The sequence below is a fragment of the Protomyctophum parallelum genome (genome assembly GCF_964188405.1).
Source record: "Protomyctophum parallelum genome assembly, chromosome: 12".
NCBI classification, from domain to species: domain Eukaryota; kingdom Metazoa; phylum Chordata; class Actinopteri; order Myctophiformes; family Myctophidae; genus Protomyctophum; species Protomyctophum parallelum.
Window position 1 is genome coordinate 29,191,892 of NC_139712.1, and position 20,260 is coordinate 29,212,151.

At 43.3% G+C, this 20,260-nt stretch overlaps 1 protein-coding gene across 1 annotated transcript; it reads right to left on the minus strand.

The window, feature by feature from the left end:
* Positions 1-162: 162 nt before the first annotated feature.
* Positions 163-20,060, minus strand: LOC310868054 (progressive ankylosis protein homolog). The gene is made up of 12 exons (XM_083778298.1): positions 19,446-20,060; positions 17,443-17,659; positions 15,366-15,484; positions 14,948-15,031; positions 14,603-14,773; positions 14,321-14,455; positions 12,753-12,845; positions 12,564-12,656; positions 5,306-5,435; positions 4,560-4,683; positions 2,240-2,339; positions 163-1,140 (listed from the first exon to the last, which is right to left on the minus strand). The coding sequence occupies exons 1-12, from the start codon at positions 19,539-19,541 to the stop codon at positions 1,018-1,020; spliced, it is 1,485 nt and encodes a 494-aa protein (XP_083634424.1). The 5' UTR covers positions 19,542-20,060; the 3' UTR covers positions 163-1,017.
* Between the last annotated feature and the right edge of the window lie 200 nt (positions 20,061-20,260).

Below are 20,260 nucleotides of genomic sequence, written 5' to 3' on the forward strand. Positions count from 1 at the left end.
TTGGGCCACATGTTCACGATAAAAAAAAAAAGAAGCAGATCTACAAGCTCGGCACTCGGTGCCGTGCTATGAGCTTGTAGATCTGCTATTTTTCAATAGCTAAAGTATAACATAATGCTTAAAAAACCAAAAGGGGTTCCCTTCCAGAATGGGCTAGACAAGCAAATAATAAAGCAATTTATTTGCCAAATAAGGCCTATACAGTATATACAATACATAATATGACAGTCTGAATACGCTACCAGGAAAATAGTGCTTGGCAAAAAGAGTAGTAGATATGGACACCCAGACTGCATGGAAAGTAGACAATCATAGTAATATGCATTAATTAACACGCAATGATATATAATGAGGGATTCCTGATCCCTCTGGTCAATTAAATATACATATTGCATCACCCATATAAAACAACAATAGTCTGTACACCATGTTATGTAAATAATTACGATTGCACAGCCCAACAAGTCCCACAAAAGTACCCCCATACTTTTAAGTCAACCATGGCTCTGTTGCTTTATCTTATGGAGAAAAAAAAAGAAATTAAGATTTTTGTCAAGTCCACTACCACTCTAAGAGACATTAACTTTTGTCGTGTGCGGAGGAGTAAAGTTCTCCTTTGTCATTTTTCCCTTGTTTTGATTATCAGTAAAACACATGAAGGTTTTAATGCAACCCTCTGATGCAAAAACTTGAAGTTGAATTGTCCAGAGGATCGGAAGACATCAAGGTATTTACATTGATGAATAAAACACTTTGAGGTGCATGGCTTTCTTTACAGTGTGCGTCAATGGCAGATTAGGTCGACATGTAGAAGACGGCGATCTTCTTAGAAAGAATAGAAAAAAAAATAAAACACTTTTCTCAATATTATTATTGGTGTGATAGTTCATTCAATGGTTCAAAGTTAATTCACGGGAGGACCTCTCAAAAATTGAAATCATGCTCGTGGGGTCCTCTTCCCTTTTCCAGTTACTGTAACACTTCTGCGGGGGTCCCCCTCCTCTCACGGAACCTCAGCTAAGCCTCCTCTTCCTCCTGTAGCTCCTCTATCGCTTCCATCTGCGTCCGGGAGCACACCTCACTCATGGGAGCCGCGTCCTCTCCTTCCACCACCAGGTCATTGGACATGTCGCTGTTCTTCTGTAGAAATACGATTTGGGGGAGGGACCACATAAAAATTACATGTCACGATTATTGTGGCAAAGATTATTGCGATTAACGATAATCAAAATGTGCTTAAAACTTCAAATGCAACTTTTGATTAACCACTTGAACCCCCGGCATCCCTATTCTGGGGGGAACAGCCAATCTGCAACGCATTGTGAGCTTGTGGATGTGCTAAATCGATTTGTGTACTGTAGAGTACCAAATGCGCTCTTTACAGGTCAGTTTTGTTTTTGTTTTTCAAATATAGAGGGTTCAAGTGGGACTGGATTTGCAGCTCAACAAAGGCTAATTCATCCTAGTGTATGATGGAGAATAATTTCACAATATGATCAACCCATCCCTAGATACGATATTACTTTATTATCAGCTCACACTGAAATGTGTCTTGCGACCCAGCAGCCATGTATGCAACACATACTGTAATAGACACTTTTTTTTTTTAGTTAGAAAAAAAAATAATTGGCGTTTTTTGCCTTTATTGATAGGGTACAGTAATTAGACAGGAAAGGGGGAGAGAGATGGGGAGTGACACGCGGCAAAGGCTGTCAGGCTCGTGAGTCAAACCCGCAGCACGCCGTCCGGCTGGCTTGGCAGCCTAGGTGCCCAGACGGTTAATTGAGCTGACCGTCCAGGCCTGTAATAGACACATTTGACAGAAACAAAAGAAAATAAATTACATGCATAAAAAACACAAAGACAAGAGCAATGGCTACCGCTCGGCCTACCCCTGGCCAGACTCTAGGTTAAGCCTAGCCTGGACTTTGTCCACAACCACAGTCTGTCAAGAAAGGAATGAGGGGCATGACGTTAAGTAGAGGTTTCGTGTTTTCACACATTCACAATGTGAATGCCTGTGGCTGTCGCAAGTTTGAGTTATTTGTGATATTTCATCCCACGCATCAGCATTTGTAAACGTGGGGATAGTATTGTCAGCGACACAGGTGGTTACTGTACATAGTTTCTTGGGCTGCTTCTAGTCGCACATACTGTATGTCTACAATATGTTGACCTACAATGCTCACTAGGACAGACAACACAACAGCTTGCAGGAGGCTCCACTGATCGTTCTCACCTGTTGTCTGTAAACATAGCAAGCAGCTATGGCAACCATGGTAGACTCCCCTATAAAACCAGCCAAGAGAGATCCGACCCCGAGTGTGGCACCGTGAACCCTGGAAAACAGATGAGAAGAAGCATCAATATAGTAGTATATACCAATAGTAGTATATACATAGAGCATGTAATTAATTATCTATCCCTTGCGTCCTCTAGCTGTAGTATTTACGAAGAAACACACAAAGTTAGAATATGGAGATAGGAGGTTTCTGCCCAACAGCGACGATATCTTGAGATCCTGATCGACTTCACACTTGCTGGGTGTATAGAGGGTATGTGCGTGACATCATCATCATACCCGGAAGTAGTTTCTGGCCTTGACTGACTATATCGAAACAGAAATGTCTTTATGCATGTACATCCTCTATTGTTGAGGAGTACCCAAGAGTTTAGTACTGTGAAGTCGATCGTTTCTCAAGAAAGTTGCAAGCAGTGATACCAGGAGCCATGCAATTGGCCCGTTGCAAACAGGGCAATGCACTAGATAGATACATTCATACAAGGCTTTTCCAATCCCTGTCTTAGTGGCTCAGAGTGAAATGAACACTGTTGCTATGTTTATGGAGAGACTTTTTCAGAATCCGAGTTTGGTCTTGTCGGACATAGAGTTGTTCTGATACTATACTAGTATTGGAAAAGGTGCCGATACTGCCCAAAATGCTGGTATCGGTATCGGCGAATATGTCTACGGCTATGCCATTCCCATAGCACATAATGATGTGATCACATGATGATATGTCATTTACAGTAATACATTATTTTGTATTTTCAATGCTTCAGTTACTGCTACTGTTATATACTCTTACTGTACTATTTACATTATTATTTTTTACTAACTTGTAGGTGCACTTTAACAATTATGAATGGATCTTTTTTCATTTATTCCTTATTTCAGTGGTTCTCAAACTTTTTAATTTCAAGGACCCCCATAATGTGTATACTCTCAGAGTTACCGAACTGTAAGGGTCCATTTGTAACCCCCTCAAGGACCCCCATAATGTGGATACTCTCAGAGTTACCGAACTGTAAGGGTCCATTTGTAACCCCCTCAAAGACCCCCATAATGTGTATACTCTCAGAGTTACCGAACTGTAAGGGTCCATTTGTAACCCCCTCAAAGACCCCCATAATGTGTATACTCTCAGAGTTACCGAACTGTAAGGGTCCATTTGTAACCCCCTCAAAGACCCCCATAATGTGTATACTCTCAGAGTTACCGAACTGTAAGGGTCCATTTGTAACCCCCTCAAAGACCCCCATAATGTGTATACTCTCAGAGTTACCGAACTGTAAGGGTCCATTTGTAACCCCCTCAAGGACCCCCATAATGTGGATACTCTCAGAGTTACCGAACTGTAAGGGTCCATTTGTAACCCCCTCAAGGACCCCCATAATGTGGATACTCTCAGAGTTACCGAACTGTAAGGGTCCATTTGTAACCCCCTCAAGGACCCCCATAATGTGTATACTCTCAGAGTTACCGAACTGTAAGGGTCCATTTGTAACCCCCTCAAGGACCCCCATAATGTGTATACTCTCAGAGTTACCGAACTGTAAGGGTCCATTTGTAACCCCCTCAAAGACCCCCATAATGTGGATACTCTCAGAGTTACCGAACTGTAAGGGTCCATTTGTAACCCCCTCAAGGACCCCCATAATGTGGATACTCTCAGAGTTACCGAACTGTAAGGGTCCATTTGTAACCCCCTCAAGGACCCCCATAATGTGTATACTCTCAGAGTTACCGAACTGTAAGGGTCCATTTGTAACCCCCTCAAAGACCCCCATAATGTGTATACTCTCAGAGTTACCGAACTGTAAGGGTCCATTTGTAACCCCCTCAAAGACCCCCATAATGTGTATACTCTCAGAGTTACCGAACTGTAAGGGTCCATTTGTAACCCCCTCAAAGACCCCCATAATGTGTATACTCTCAGAGTTACCGAACTGTAAGGGTCCATTTGTAACCCCCTCAAAGACCCCCATAATGTGGATACTCTCAGAGTTACCGAACTGTAAGGGTCCATTTGTAACCCCCTCAAGGAACCCAGAGTCCTTGGGACTCACTTTGAGAACCACCGACACCGTCCTCGAGCTTTATTATTTTGTTCTCCACACGGTATCAGATACTGTAGGTATTCGGTACCGACCGATGCGCATCGGAATCGTGGCATCAGAGTACATCTCTAGTGTTTGTTTGGTATTGTCTGACATATAATAAGGTAGCGCTCAGCCCTGTGCGGAGTGTTCTGTAGTCTCTGTAGTGTTAAACTTACCCCATATAAGGCAGCACAACCAGACTGATGATGAGGACAATGAGGCGTAGAGCCGAGCTCGGGGCCAGCACAAAGGTCTTTTTCAGGGTCATGAGCCATCCAGTCAGATGAGCCCTAACAGTCACTGGACACAAACACAAAGGAAGGATCACCCCAGTGAGCCCGGGCTACCATGTGGCAAACGGCCAACTTTATAATATCCTGTCGTATCATATGACTGCTTCGCACGCTTTCAACTGGAGAAAATAAACGTGACACCATGATGATGAAAATATGTGTTTTTTTTTAGGGTGGGTTTAGGTGTCAAATGAAAGTATATATGGGAGAGGCAGTAGTAGAGGGCAGTTCACAGAACTGAGATGAAGTTCCTCACTGAAGAAAGCTACAATTTGTATGACAAAGAAATCCCATCTCTTTTGTCAAAGTTTACATCAGCCGTGTGTGTGTGTGTGTGTGTGTGTGTGTGTGTGTGTGTGTGTGTGTGTGTGTGTGTGTGTGTGTGTGTGTGTGTGTGTGTGTGTGTGTGTGTGTGTGTGTGTGTGTGTGTGTGTGTGTGTGAGAGAGAGAGAGAGAGAGAGACTCTTGGTTTTTTGCTGCATTTTATGCTTTGGCAATATTGTAATTACATTCATGCCAATAAAGCTATTTTAATTGAAAATTGAAGAGAGAGAGAGAGAGAGAGAGAGAGAGAGAGAGAGAGAGAGAGAGAGAGATTTGGGATTTGGGTCTTTTTCTTTTATTCTTACCTGGCAAAGGAAAGAAGGAGAAAATTCTCAGCGGGACCACACACAGGCCAGCGAAAGATTCATCCACTCCAATGATGTCGACCAGGATTTTCTCTGATAAATGAGGAGTCCAAAATATCACAAAGCAGAGCTGGGCAAAACAAAAGAAATGGAATCAATGTACAAAAGTGCTCATCACAACATGATCAATATGTTCCATCAGAATTCATTAGGCCAGGTCAAACATTGGCCCTTTGCAGTAACAGTACGTAAGAAAGTAATGTAACACATGTACAGCTTATTGTCTCACTGAATACAAGAATGCTCGCCCCAAAACATGCTTGCCCCGGGTCAAATCAGGCAACCTTGAAACGGTCGCCACAAGCTATTCCTAAATGTAACCTAACCTCAGTAAAACTATGCCTAAACCTAAACTAACTGTGTTTTTTGTTACTTTGTTTTCTAGTCTTAGTTAGTGTTTTACTTTTCTGTTGTGTTGCTTTGATTCTGATGTAATAATGCTTTCCTTGTCTATTTCCAGTTAGAAATTTACCTTACACTTATTTTTCTGTGCATTCCTGTCTGCCCCTATAGTTCTAATCTGTTTAGCCTTGTGATTTGACCGTGTTTTAGTCCCCCAGCCTGTGTTGGGGGACTGTCAGTTGATTGTCAGTTGTGTTCACCTGTGTCCTGTTATCGCGGAGTGTCTATATACAGGACTCCCCTGTTCTGTCAGTTCTTGTCAGATTATAAATTATAGTCACAGTGTTTAATGTCGCTCTTGCATGTGAAAATTTCCTTGTGTTTTCCTTTTGAACCTGTTCCTGACTGTCAACCTGCACATGGGTCCTACGCTCTCTGGTCTCAAACCGTGACATAACTTTAGTAAAACCATCCCTGAACCTAACCTTATTCCTAAACTTATGTAATGTATTCTGTAACATGAACCTCAGTAAAACGAACTGCTGGGGGTGGAGGGGTGAGCGGTCCACGTAAGAAATGGGGGCAACTGTGTTTTGGAGCAAGTGTATCGGTTACCGTCTCAACAATGAACATAATTATCTCTGTAGAAAACCCCACCACTCTAGCTGAGAGTGGGGTGGAGTAGTGGCAGGTTGCCTTGTTGGTGCTGTGGGCGGGGCCAACAATCAGCACACCTGGGAGTGGGGACTATATATAGGCCTAACTAAGCAGCAGACAAACATTTTGTCCCACAACTCCTTCGTGCCTGTATACTGATGCATTACTTCAAAATCATCTTAAACCATCGTTCATCCTCATTCCACCAATGTCACTGACTAAACCTCTTGACTATCAAACTGCCTGATCTGTGGACATCACATGCTCTTATAGGCATGCAGGTGTAGGAGTGCACATACTGTACAACAGCCAGCCTCCTTTTACCAGTCGGAATATCTTTCAATCTCAATTTACTGGTTATGTGGGCCTCGCACTGGAGTACGCCTGCCCAGCGTGCCATGCTAACCAGATCGTATAGGACATGTTCAGAAATGTGCGTGCCACTACATCCTTGGCAGGGCATATTCCAGTTACCAAGATGGTACCAGTCCAAACCCTCCCACTACCCATCCTCCAAGAGACACAAGCATTGCACTGTGCAGGCAGCGGCTTTGCCTCAGGCCTTCTGCATTCCACATCGAGGACCTGGCTACTAACCCCCCCCCCCCCCCCCCCCCACACACACACACACACACACACACACACACACACACACCACCGCCACCATAATGAGAACTGAAGGATACACAGTAAAACACAGTAAAAAACTTAGAATAGAGCGCCACATTGTAAACATACTCATTATTGTTCTCATAATTGCTATTTACAGTATGTGTATTTGTGCCTTTATGTTGTGAATATTATAAATACTCACGTGTTTTGTAAACTGCCATGTGAGTGTACCATGTGAAAAACAACTTGAAATTGCATACTGAATGCAATGCTGCGAAACCACTCTCAGTTCCAGTAAAGAAGCTCAACAATGCTCTGAGCTATGAAATGAATCTCTAACGTGTTCCGTCACCTGTTGACATTTACTGTCTCTGTGTGGCCTAGTCATGAAGATTTACAAGATTCATTTGCATGTATAAACTTTGTGGGTTTATTTTAATAACCACACCAATGCTGAAGCCATGCCAACACACACATAGCAGTGCATCAATTCTACTTCAAATGTTTGTCTATGTTGTGGTTAGAATTCTCTGATCTGCCAGCCAGCTATCATTATGTGAGCAATACGGAGGGAAGATAATTACTGATGAGTGATGGTACAAACTAAGCTGCCGTTTCCCCCTGATTCATGCGTGGTCTCCCTAAACGAGGTGAGACATCCACACTCACACCATCCTGAATACTCGTGACAAGAAAATGATTTATTTTTGTGTTTTCTTGCAGATCATGTTTTCCATGGCATATATATAGGTATGGTATTTCTGTCTGACAGCAACCTCCTTGATGTCCCCACGGGACCATGTACTGTACCTGGGGTGATAGCGCTGTTATGTTTTCTGCCCCAAGCCTGTGGAATGCGCTCCACTCCCCAATACTCTCAGAGAAACCTCCACCCTCCAAACCTTCCAAACCGCTCTCAAAACCCACCTCTTCGTTGTGGCTTTACCCCAGCTAACTCCACACCCCCCTGTCTCACCATTCCACTGTTTTAATTGATTTTATTCCAATACGTCTTTGCCTTTTCTTAGTGTTTTTTTCCCCTTTCTTTCTTTCCAAATAAAGTTGTACTTATTTTGTTGTTTACTCCTCCCCCATGTGTAAATCATCTTTGGGTACTTAGAAAAGTAATATGAATTTGAGATATTATTATTAATAATAATAATAATTATTATTATTATAATAATTATTATTATTATTAATAATAATAATTATTATTATTATAATTATTATTATTATCATATAATATTATTATTATTTTCATGTTCCTTGCACTGATTATTTTGTTCTAGTTATTGTTGTGTCAGATGCATCCAGAACAAGTCTTGACACGAGGGTCATCATCTTGACGGAGCAGCCCTGTGAGCCCAATCTATCAGGAACACGCTGTGCCTCGCCACGCCCACACGTGCTTGTTTACAACAGATCTGGCGTGTCACCCTCCTCTCACTCCACCTAGAGACCCATGTCTAACCAATGACTAGTCTAAGTAATTGTAAGTATGCAGTATGAGATTCAATCTAGGCCACAAACTTTCTGTTTTTCATTTGTAAATTAGACAGCTTCAGCTAATCTGGGGCAAAGTTTAGGCTTTGTTTAACTATAACCCTCATATATATATATTGTACACACACACACACACACACACACGCGCGGGTGCATATGCAGGCCACAAACGTCCTGTTTTTCATTTGTAAATTAGACAGCTTCAGCTAATCTGGGGCAAAGTTTAGGCTTTGTTTAACTAACCCTCATATATATATATTGTACACACACACGCGCGCAGGTGCATATGCACGCACGCACATCTACAAGCTCGAAACACGGCCGACACCTTTTGAGCTAGTCTATTTGTTTTTATTTTAATCCTGACGAGTAACAGTTTAGCACACCACCCGACAGAAGATATATAAAATCATCCAGATTGTACCTAATTGTGAAAGCATGTCATGGTGCAGTATTGATGTTTTAGCACTCATTACTTGCTGGAAGGTACACTTTGCAAAGACCTTTTTGAATCCGTTAACTGATACTGTATGTTTTATGTGAATACCTACTTTATTAAGCTCCTAAAGCTTGGGTAGTATGTTAGCAGGGAACAAAACAAGCGCCACAGCCTTCTCACAAATTCCATCCTAATGTGGTCTCTCTCTCTCTCTCTCTCTCTCTCTCCCTCCTTTCTGTGCAACCTGAGATCCTGGTGAAAAGTACACTCTGTTTGCCCACCCATGGACATTGTGAGACTCACAAACTCAAAATTCAGGGTACCTGCACCAACAACATAATTGGTGCCAGGTTTCTTCACTACGAGGAATCAGAACCTTTCTGTTTAATGTCCTTGACTTGCAAGGAGGTTGTCTAATCCAGTCAGGGGTCTTCAACCCCAGGGGGTCCCGGGACCCCTACCTAGGGGGTCGTCATCCGTCTCTCAACTAAAGGGTCCTTGGGCTGCTCTAATCAAGCAGACAGGTTCCAGAGTGATTTAGCTGTGGGAACATGACAGGGGTCGACTACAAGGAGGCGTGGAAAAAGTCATGTCATGCGTGTACTGAGCACTGCAGGAGGGAATGTCCTTGCTGCTGTGTGAGTGAACGGCAAACATTAAACCTGACCATTGTCATCTTATCCCTTACAGAGCAGGAACACAAACATGGCGGGAGACACAGTGGTGTCCTTGTCTAGTACAGTGGTGCTCAACCTGTGAGTCGGGACCCCCATTACTGCATCGGAAGTAATCAACAAACTATACTGTAAGAACTGGTAAAACATTGGCCAAATTGTCAAATAACTAGAGGTTCACTAGCTAAAAAAATGAAAAAATTAAAAGAAAAAAGAAACATCATACACCTGTAACCCAGCATGCTTTGCACTTAATCGACACGTGTGTTACGTGATCGGCCGTAGCCAATCGGAAGAAGGAAACACAGGAGTCGAGTTCCTGTTTGTGGGACGTTCAAAAAGGCTGTTTTCTCAGAATGTAGGCGGCATCCGCGGTGATTGAACAGAGCGCAACATTCCAAGGCCAGTGGGTCGATGTGTTTCCTCCAACTGCGCCTTTTGTCTACCCCGGGGTCTCCTCCCAGTGGGACGTGCCTCAAGGACCTCCCTGAGTCCCTAGGGAGACGCCCGAGAGGCATCCTACGTTCCTAACCAGATGCCCGAACCACCTAAGCTGGCTCCTTTCCACATTGCAGATGGTGAAAGGAGTATGTTGGTGCGAGAGGACAAATCAATGTTGTGCGAGGGGCGTGGAGGTCACGTGTGGAGATAGAGATATGAGGACCAGAAAGCATAGTGGGGAACGGCAGATTCGCCTACTGCCTATGACTTTGCGATCTGAACTGGCGGACATTTAGCGCGGTCTCAAATGTAAACATTTTGAAAACAGACGATCTACAAGCTCACAACATCTCGCAACGAGAGCTGTTGTGAGCTTGCAGATCAGCTATTCTCACAATATTTATCTGTGAAACCGAGTAAAACTAAATGTAAAGCCTCAACTCCTTTCCAGGTGCTTGTCAGCGTTGTTATTTTGGTGGGTCGTGGGTCGTGGCCTGAGAACTAATGTATGTCTAGTACAGTTGGCACTTTTTTGGGGAGAAAGCCACTAAAGTTCCAAAGTCAGTTCTCTGCCAAAAGAACCATACATCTTCACTGTTCTGCTTTTTATTTTGAAGAGATTTAATATTGTCTCTCTGTGTGCGGAAGGGGTGAACAGTCCCCATGTCAACAATGCATGGTTTCCTCTACCACACGACCACCTGTTATGGAGGGATTATATAACACAGCAAAATGAAGTTTCAAGGTCGCCGTAGAGTTACTTGTCTTTGAAATAACTGCCTTGCATGTGTCAGGAAATTACCACAGTTTATTTTATCCACCGTGGTCATATTCTTTCAGCATGACGAAAGTTCAGCATACAATTTACGCAGACCCATATTAAAACACACACACACACGCGCACACACACACACACACACACACACACACACACACACACACACACACACACACACACACACACACACACACACACACACACACACCACACACACACACACACACACACACACACACTCACACACACACACACACACACACACACACACACACACACACACACACACACACACACACACACACACACACACACACACACACACACACACACACACACACACACAGTCCTATACATAGAGTACTATACATAGAAACAAATGACAACGCCTCTTTTCTATTTAAATGCCTCCAGGGCAGTGACGCTATACTCTGTGCCAGAAAAGGGATTGCAGCACTAAACGTGTGAATAGCAAACGATGAGAAGTTTAAGAACATTCATCTTCTGGGGCGATGGCTTAATGGTTAAGATGCATACCACATATACTGTACTAGGCTCTAATGCAGCCTGAGAGCCAGTTGCGGGTTTGATCTCCCTGCCGTGTGCCTCTTCTCTCTCTCTCCTATTTCCTGTCGATCTAAAGTTTAGATCGACTTGAGGCCCGCCTGCCTCAAGCCAAAAAAAAACAATAGACAAAATATAGGCTAATAAGTAAGGCTGCATGATATATCAGAGTGGAGAATACAAGTATAAATCAAGTTGAGCAAAGCCACTCTTCTCTGCCCCTCTCTCTAACAGACACAGTTAACGATTGCTTGTTAAGTGCCTGCCAGACAGACAATCAGATGAAATGAAGGCAGGTAGAGTGTAGACTAGTGAACTGAACATGTTCTCTTTATATCAAGTACTTCATACCAGCCCCTTATGAAACTACTTCTCCCCAAATCCAAATGGATTTAATTTTCCATCCTGAATGGCAGTAACTAGCATACAATGAGAACTGAGAAGATCTCCACAAAGGTTTACTCATCAAAACTGATTATAAAACTGTAACCATCAAAGCATGCACTCAACATATAATGGTTACTGTATGTGACCATGGCAGGTGCATAATATAAAATCTTATACGTTTTATCTGATATTGATTAATATGGGGGGTGGGTTCAATTAATCGATTATTAATCGGCAGAGCTGTCGACTATTCGATTTGGCTGATGGTCACCTTGTGGCATCCCTACAAGTTACAACAAGTGAGTAAGTGACTATCTCTCTTCTATACTGGTGTGTGGCGTCTCTTGCGTGATATGATGAAGTGGAACGGTGCCAGTAGCCCGTGCACATTATAGGGACAATGAATGTGGCCAGACCCATATTCTCTTTCTGTCATAGTGACATTGTCCTGCATCAGATCATGTCCAAATCAGGTTCTCCAATCTCCAGTAGCCTCTTCAGGTTTTTGAAGATTTTTTGAGTGGTGCACCGTGCAACCACTCCCTTACGGAGCTATGTGTGTGGCTGGCTGGGTCTGAGCTCTATGTGTGTGTGTGTGTGATAGATAGATAGATAGATATTATAGCAGTGACTGACTGAGACATCGAGCGTGCGTCCGCAACTGGTTGTGGCCCCAACAAGTGACCTTTTGACCAATGCGGCCCTCGCCCCAAGTTGTAAAACTGTTGTAAACTGTACTATCCCATGTATTAAAAAATGAAAATAAATGAAAAAATAAAGAAAACAGAGCGTTCATCTTACCGTAAGTGACAGACAGAGACAGCAGAACGTAAACTTTTGAATGTGCGACTTGGTGACGGGGGTGCCAGTATTCATCTTATTGCCAGAAGTGCTCTGTTGGGAAGAAAAGCAAACATTAAGTGACATAAAGAGCATTGCCGCAGGGCCGCTGCTAGAGAGAACCACATTGAGGTGGGTGTTTGTTTTCACCTTGTCAAAGGCAGGGTACACTGCTCTCAGCTCAGTTAGCCAGCCGTACGGCATGTGACCCACCGGATACGTGGCCGTGAGCACAGCTACAGCCTGGAAAACAAACAGAGACAGGGAACCAGACGTCATGGCACTTAAATAATTTAACATTCAAAATACAATTGACAATTTAGGCATTTAGCAGACGCTCTTAATCCAGAGCGATTTACAGTAAGCGGGAACAACACATGATATCAAATACATAGAAATAGTCATCAAGTATCATCACCAAGCTAAGAAGTAAGAACCTAACATCCGTCTAACAGTAGAATATCTGTACAATGAAATATACATAAAATGCTATGTAAATTACATACTTTTTGCCTATACATACGCCTACAAGGTCGTTGAGGCTACTCTGCCAAACTAATGACAAAATGACTAAGCAAAAGCCTACACCAAAGCCCACGTGCATGTTACCGTGTTACTTTCCCAGTGGGTGTGTGGTGTGTTTCTTATTTTTTTGGCAAGTTTATGATCAGATAACGGCCTCTAGGTCATGTCATTGTCTCCATGAAACAACAACAGGCAGTGTCAGGGAAGAGTTGCACCACACGGGAATGTTTTCACTCAGTGGTAATCATCCTCTGGGTTTGAGTTCCACATGAATATGGTGAATCACCCAAACCGCTGCCTGCCAGCCGGTGTTGTGAATGATTTCCAGTTCATTCCGGTAAACAGCTTTGTATTATTGTCTCTAGCAGGTAGGGTCCCTGGAAGCCAGAAAGCTCCAGAGGGAGACCGCCGCTAACATTTTTGGCAATTTGATCTGCAATAACTTGAGGGGAGAGTCAACCCTGCTGTTCCACCGCAACTTTAAAAGCTCCTAGTAATGATACGAGAATGGCAGTTCAAGCTTTCATATTAGGCAATAGTGTTTTCACTTTTTGGCTGTTCTGATATACGACAGTGTATCTATCTGTCAGCATGTACTTACATAATAACATGCATTGACATGTTCCTACACAGTCATTATAAAAGATAATTTGTATAAATCTTCTAGAATAAAGTGATTCTAATTACACACCTCACAAACAATGCTTCACAAACCTACGAAGCAAACTTAAATGCACGCGCATCGACTAATGACTAATGAGTGCTGGGCCAATAAGGCTAACATTGAGAAAAGTGGAGCTCGCATTCCAGCTAGACACTACACAGGGAGTAAAATAAACAGCAAGACAATCTTTTCTTCTCTGAATGCGTGGAAAACAGCACTCACTGTACAAGTGTTAGTCGTATAAATGAAGGTCAATTTCGACCCTCTAGGGCACCGTTTTTACAAATATTCAGGTCAATATTGACAGAAGAAAACCCCTTGAGGGTCGAAATATGTGGTTTTTCAGGTATTCTTCAAGTCAAGAAGAACATCAAAACATTGTCTGTTCTGTGAAAGCACCAAGATTCCAAGAATCTAGAATGGAACCAGTTCTAGAACTGAAGTTATTTTGGTGGAAAAGGGGCCTATGATGGTTAATGGATAATATCTTGGTAAAATCCAAGACAACGGTGTGGAAGTATTAGCTTACCTCTGTAGAAGCAATGCTCCCCTTGAGGTCGCGGGAGACAAAGAGGTTGACGATGGGGCGACTGATGCGCTGGGTAGCCAGGATGAGGGCCAGCGGCCACCAGAAAGTCAACATCTTCTTGATGGTGGCATCGCCCTACAGAAATTAAAGGCGCCGTAAGTCATAGACGTACTCCCAGATAATAATGTCACACTCATCCTGAGGATGTTTTACATAGCATGCATTATTTAGTCATGCAAGGCCTTAATTCCAATTCCAAATGCCCAAGCCAGAAGACATTACCCCTACATCCAGTCCACTGGAATCCGGGATGTTGTCGTGAACGTTGCAGTAGTAACCCAGACCTACGATTGTGAAGCGGACCAAGGCACCCATATACAAGGAGAGGATGGGGATGAGCATCGGCTCCACACATTCCAAGTTACTGTGGAGAAGGATGGCCACGAACACAATCTGCCAACAAAACAAAACAACGGGACAGCTGTCAACCACAAGGAAAATGACCCCAGGTGGCCAACCACTGCCCAGTCACATATACAGTAGAAGTAATTATTGTTTACATTATTTTGTTTTCAGTCTCACTGTAACATTCTACTTTGACCAAAATCAAGGCATTGATCCCATTACCTGAGCCACAACATCAGAGATCGAGGCCGAGCCTACTATGACACTGTATTTGTGCTTGAGAAGAATCCCTGCGTGAATCCATGCCTGCAACAAAGACAAACAACAGACAGAAATGTTAGCCTTTGAACGCCAAGTCCTCGTCCTCGGATAAAAAAAAGAAATAACAATAGGAACCAATTTTAGATGTTTTCCAAAAACCACAAACAGATGATAGGATGCCATCACAGATGTGATAAGGAATTTTAAAGAGAAAGAGCAGGCCATCTTCTGGGTGGAGAACTAGCTATGTTGGGCGGAGGATTAAAACAAACATTTTTCTATAGCACCACGTGTTTTTAAAACCATCTCTTCCATAATTGTATCTGTGGACTGCTGTGGCCTCATTGGGACCCTTAATCCAACCGTATTGTTCACTCACCATTGCATCCAACAACGGGAAGGCAGCCAGGTAGAGGAAAGCCTTCCTGGTCTTGAGCCCCACAGACTCATCTACATGGTGCAGCTTATTGATGATGTAGTAGCCTAAATCTGTGTGAGCTACAAGGAGGCAAAGGCAAGCCAGGGTGACTAAGGTTGCAATGAAGATGAGATTTAAAGGAGAATTCCGGAGTAGCCGTTTTCTCATCGAATTCTGATGTTATTATATCCATTAAAGGTAGTGTAGACAAGTTTCCAGTGTTTGTACACAGAAGTGATTGAGTGTTTCCAAACAAATTCAAATCTAGCTCCACCCCCCTCCCCCCGTCATTCTATTGGCTGAGCCAGGTCACTTCAGGCTATGGGGTTGTTGTTGCTGCTGGGAGGGACGCTATGGATATTGCGCTCGTATGGCTAAATATGAAAAAAAATTATGCCTAAAAATTATGAATTTCTATCGATATCATAGTTACAACAATGACATTGAGTTGACATGTTTTTTTAAGGGTAACTGTAGTGTAATCACAATATCACAAGACTGACACGACGAGTCCCGCAAATGAGGAAGTAGGAAGTAGTGGAGGAGACTCACTGGCTCTCAATTCAATTATCTTTTATTTGTAATCGTGCATATAAAACATATTGCCCCTAAAATGCCCCAGCCACTACAGCATCGTTCATGTGAACTACTTTGTCCACGGTTATTCATTGCAATGAAGAAAAATCGCTATGATGATCCGCGACGGCTTGTCACCGTTGGCGAGCACGGGTTGAATGCATGCTTCAAGCCGGCCGGACCACCCAACCATGCGCTATACATAGCGATTCTCATAATTTCAATAGGCTTACATATTAAATCATAAACATACTATTTCACATGAACAATGGTGAAACTAAGATATGGGGATACTATTATACTTGCAATGAAATCACATCGCGTTTTCATTATAATACTGCTGGGTTGAACACACAGTCACAGCCTCGCGCTGCAATTGGCTAAAAGTTTAAATCCCCTCCGACGTCCCGAGTAGTAAACTGTAGTGGATATAAACAGTGCATTCAGCCAGAGGGGGCCAAAGGGAGAGTGTGCTGTTGCAGGAGAACACCTCAGCATCATAATAAAGGGAAAGATAGAGGGAAAAAAGGCCAACAAAATACATTCATACATTTTGGCTGGAAACTTGTCTACGCTACCTTTAACCAGCGGTAGAGGCAAATAAATTGAAAATAAATCCATGCCGAGTGCACCTAAACTCCGACCACGCACGTCGGGTTTATCTCTAAATTGTTTATTTTGATCGCTCAACGATTTTTTTCTTTGTTTACATTTGTCTTTCATAATGTCGGAGATATGTCCAAACAGTTTTGTCTCTACCACGGGTTAATGACATTAACATCAGATTATGTTAAGAAAACGGCTACTACGGAATTCTCCTTTAATACTAATATTCTTTTCAAATTTATTAACCAAACTTCAGGATCACAAACGGTGGGACTTTAACCCCAAAAAGAAAAGCCATCATGAACACAGTACAAGCAATGAATCATGGGTGGGAGATACTATTTGATACCATTTTGCCTCGTATCGGGCGATATCGAGTACCGATCCGATACTGTCTGGAATTTGTGTAATTTAAAAAGAAAATCTAGGACAGTGATTCTCAAAGTTGGGTCCAGGCAAGGACTCTCAGGGTTCGTTGAAGGGGTTCCAAATGGACCATTACAGGTCTGTAACGTTGAGAGTGTATACACTCTCAGAGTTATGGGGGTCCATGAAATAAAATAAGGTTTGAGAACCACTGATCTAGGAACTAATAAAATGTCCATTTATAATTGTTAAATGCAACTACAAGTTAGTAAAATAATAATGTAAACCGTACAGTAAGAGTATAACACAGTAGTGCAACAGCAACTGAAGCATTAAAAAATACAAAATAATTGATTACTGTATCATCATGTGATAAATGATGTGGTATTGGAATGGTATTGATACCTGGTATCCGTATCGGAACAACTCTGTTTTCAACTTTGCATGAAAGTAGTAGATGATTTGCTTGTGTCTTTCGACACGCACGCACCTATGAGGACATGAAGGACAAACGCTATGGCGCCTGCCGTCGCCATGCAGAATACGGCCTTTCTCCTGTCCGTCCTGCTGTTGACGAACACCAGCCCCACATTCTTGAAGTCGCTCATGGGCCCCGTGAAGAACTTCATCAGAGAATAGGCCAAGCCGTAGCTGGCCAGCATTTCAACTGCATCCTCTTTGACTGTGGCTATGCCCCTGTTCAGAGCCTGTTAAAAAGAGAGGGCTGGTGAGTGAGTGTGAGACAGAGGAGGAGCTGCCTGTGAAGGGAACGTACAGTAAGGCAGCATGCATGTAAAGGGAGAAAAAGAGACCAAGTGCAATAGAGACCACATGACCATGACTTAGCCCATATTTATCTGACCACAAGAGTGCCTTTTCAAGATAGTGCTCAAACTTAACTGAAATGTGTCTGTGTGTTAATATCAAGGGAGGACACCAAAAAACACCTTTAGTTATTGCAAACTGGATGCAATGTTGAGTCAATCAACATACTGTTAGTGTCAGCTAACAGTCGTTCTCATTTCTCAACCTTTTCAGGCTTGAAAATCCCCCAAATAATCATATTTGAACTGGGGACCCGGACCCCCCCCCCCCCCCCCCCTGACAAGCACTTGGAATTATGGGAGTTGAGGCGTTACACTTTGTTTGACTCGGTTCCACAGATGAATATAGTGGAAAATCACAACGGTGACTTTCCATGACTATGTCATGGAAAGGCAGCGCTTTCTTGAGCAGCATGTGAACACACAGGCTAGATCACAGACTTACATGCAATTTTGTCTTTTAGAACATCCATAACTAACAGCTGCTTTTTTCCATTGCAGGCAATGTGTGCGCTATTAATACCAGCAAGCACAGACTGCCATTACATAAGAAGCATAATCCTAACCTCTCTCTGAGCCTCGATGTGTTTTATTGTTTTACTAAGAGAGTCTATCTGTCCATTTCCACATGGAAGGACAACTCGGCCACAACAATCAGTCATCTGGCCGAAAATGAACAAGATGTCACATTTTCTGGTCCCACACAAATGTCACAATCAACCACAATTGTTCTGTGTTTTCTCTCTCTCTAGCTCTATAGTGGAATCTGCTACCATGTATAAATAGGTCTTGAATTGATTATGGATTTAGTGGTGAATTAAAAGGCAAAGGGAGGAATCACAGAAAGGCTGTAGCCTGTTCCTCCCTCGTGTCGTGTTAACAACATTAGGCACAAGATGGGGTGTACAGTTACAGTTAGTAGGCACAGGAGTACGTTGGTTGGCACCGCGATTCAAAGCCCCGGAATGCTTTAGATGTTGTAGCGGCTATTGTGTTACAGATACCTTCCGGGTTTGCCAGAATAAACAAGGGCCTTCCTACAGATTGAAGATTTCAACATGCATTTCCTTCCTATCAATGTGTGCCCCTGATAGTAATGAAGACCACATAGCTAGCTAAAAAGGAAGAACACAAGCCGTTCTCGGTGTGTGTCATCATATGTCAGCACTTTAACCTGGGGGATAAATCTGGATTAAAAATAGCTCATCCCCGCATGAGCCGGGTTCTGTGGTGGTGGTGTACCGTGTAGGCCTGCCGCCTATACGTACTGTCAGTGTCAGTATGACTATGACGGTGTTTAAATTGGACAGAAAACAACCCCCCCCCCCCCCCCCCCAAAGATGGGTTCAGCTCGTCCTCACTGGGAAGCTGTTCTGTGCGACACGATGAAAAAGGAACCTGAGGCAAAATAAATAGACGATAGTCACCCGATAACAATCTACCTGCTACTGCGATCATCACGTTGCACAACAAATGAAAGTGTTTGGCTCAATTGGCTGTTAATAGCCTATTTAGCTGTGGTTGGTTGGTTCCCAGCAGGCATACCTATATGTTCTCCTAGACAGGTCGATGGCTACATTGTTATTTGTTTGTGTGGTTCCCTGGTACCTGTTCTCTTATGTCGATGGCTACATTGTTATTTATTTCTGTGGTTCTCTGGTAGGCCTACCTGTTCTCCTATGTCGATGGCTACATTGGTGATGGCCAGCGGCACCAGAAATCGGATGAGAGGCCAGTAGGGAGTGAGAGATGGAAACTCCACCATGGTACAGCCGGTGTGACAGCCTGACGACGGGCATCTGCCTCGGTCTGGTCTCGATGATGATGATGATGATGATGGTGGTGTGGGGTTTAAAAAAGAATCACACACGGATAGGATGTAGCCTATGGCGGCGGCGTTTTTGATGAGCGAAGATTGAGAAGCACTTTTGTTGTATTTGTACGGTGGTGATAAAAAGCGGATGATTCAACTAGAAGACGCTCCTCCTCCGGGCATATGGTGGTTCAGGAGGAAATGCTGCTTCGATGATGATGGTGATGCGCGGCGCAGGCGGCGAAGGTCAATAGAAATGAGCGCATCTTCCTTCAGGAATAATGTCACATGAAATGAAGCCTAAAAATCGATCCGATATCCTATATTCGATCCTCCTATAGCTACGCCCCGGGTTGATCTCACAACAACATAATACACGTGTGTGTTAGCTATGTATGTGTGAATGTTCGTGTGGTGTGCTGCCTCTGCTGCTGCTCCTGTTAGGCATCTCCTCCAACGCACTGTCTGCCACTGACCAACCAGGCTAGCGCTCCAACCACCAACGGACCGTACCGCGCCGCGCACGTGACACGTGCTTTGAAAGCTCGCACCAACACGTGACATCATCCTCCTACAAGTCCAGACGGTGAATAATCCCATTTTATTTTCCAAAATGTGAAAAAAGGGGGGAAAAAGCGTCCAAAAATCTTAAATGATATATTCTTGAAATG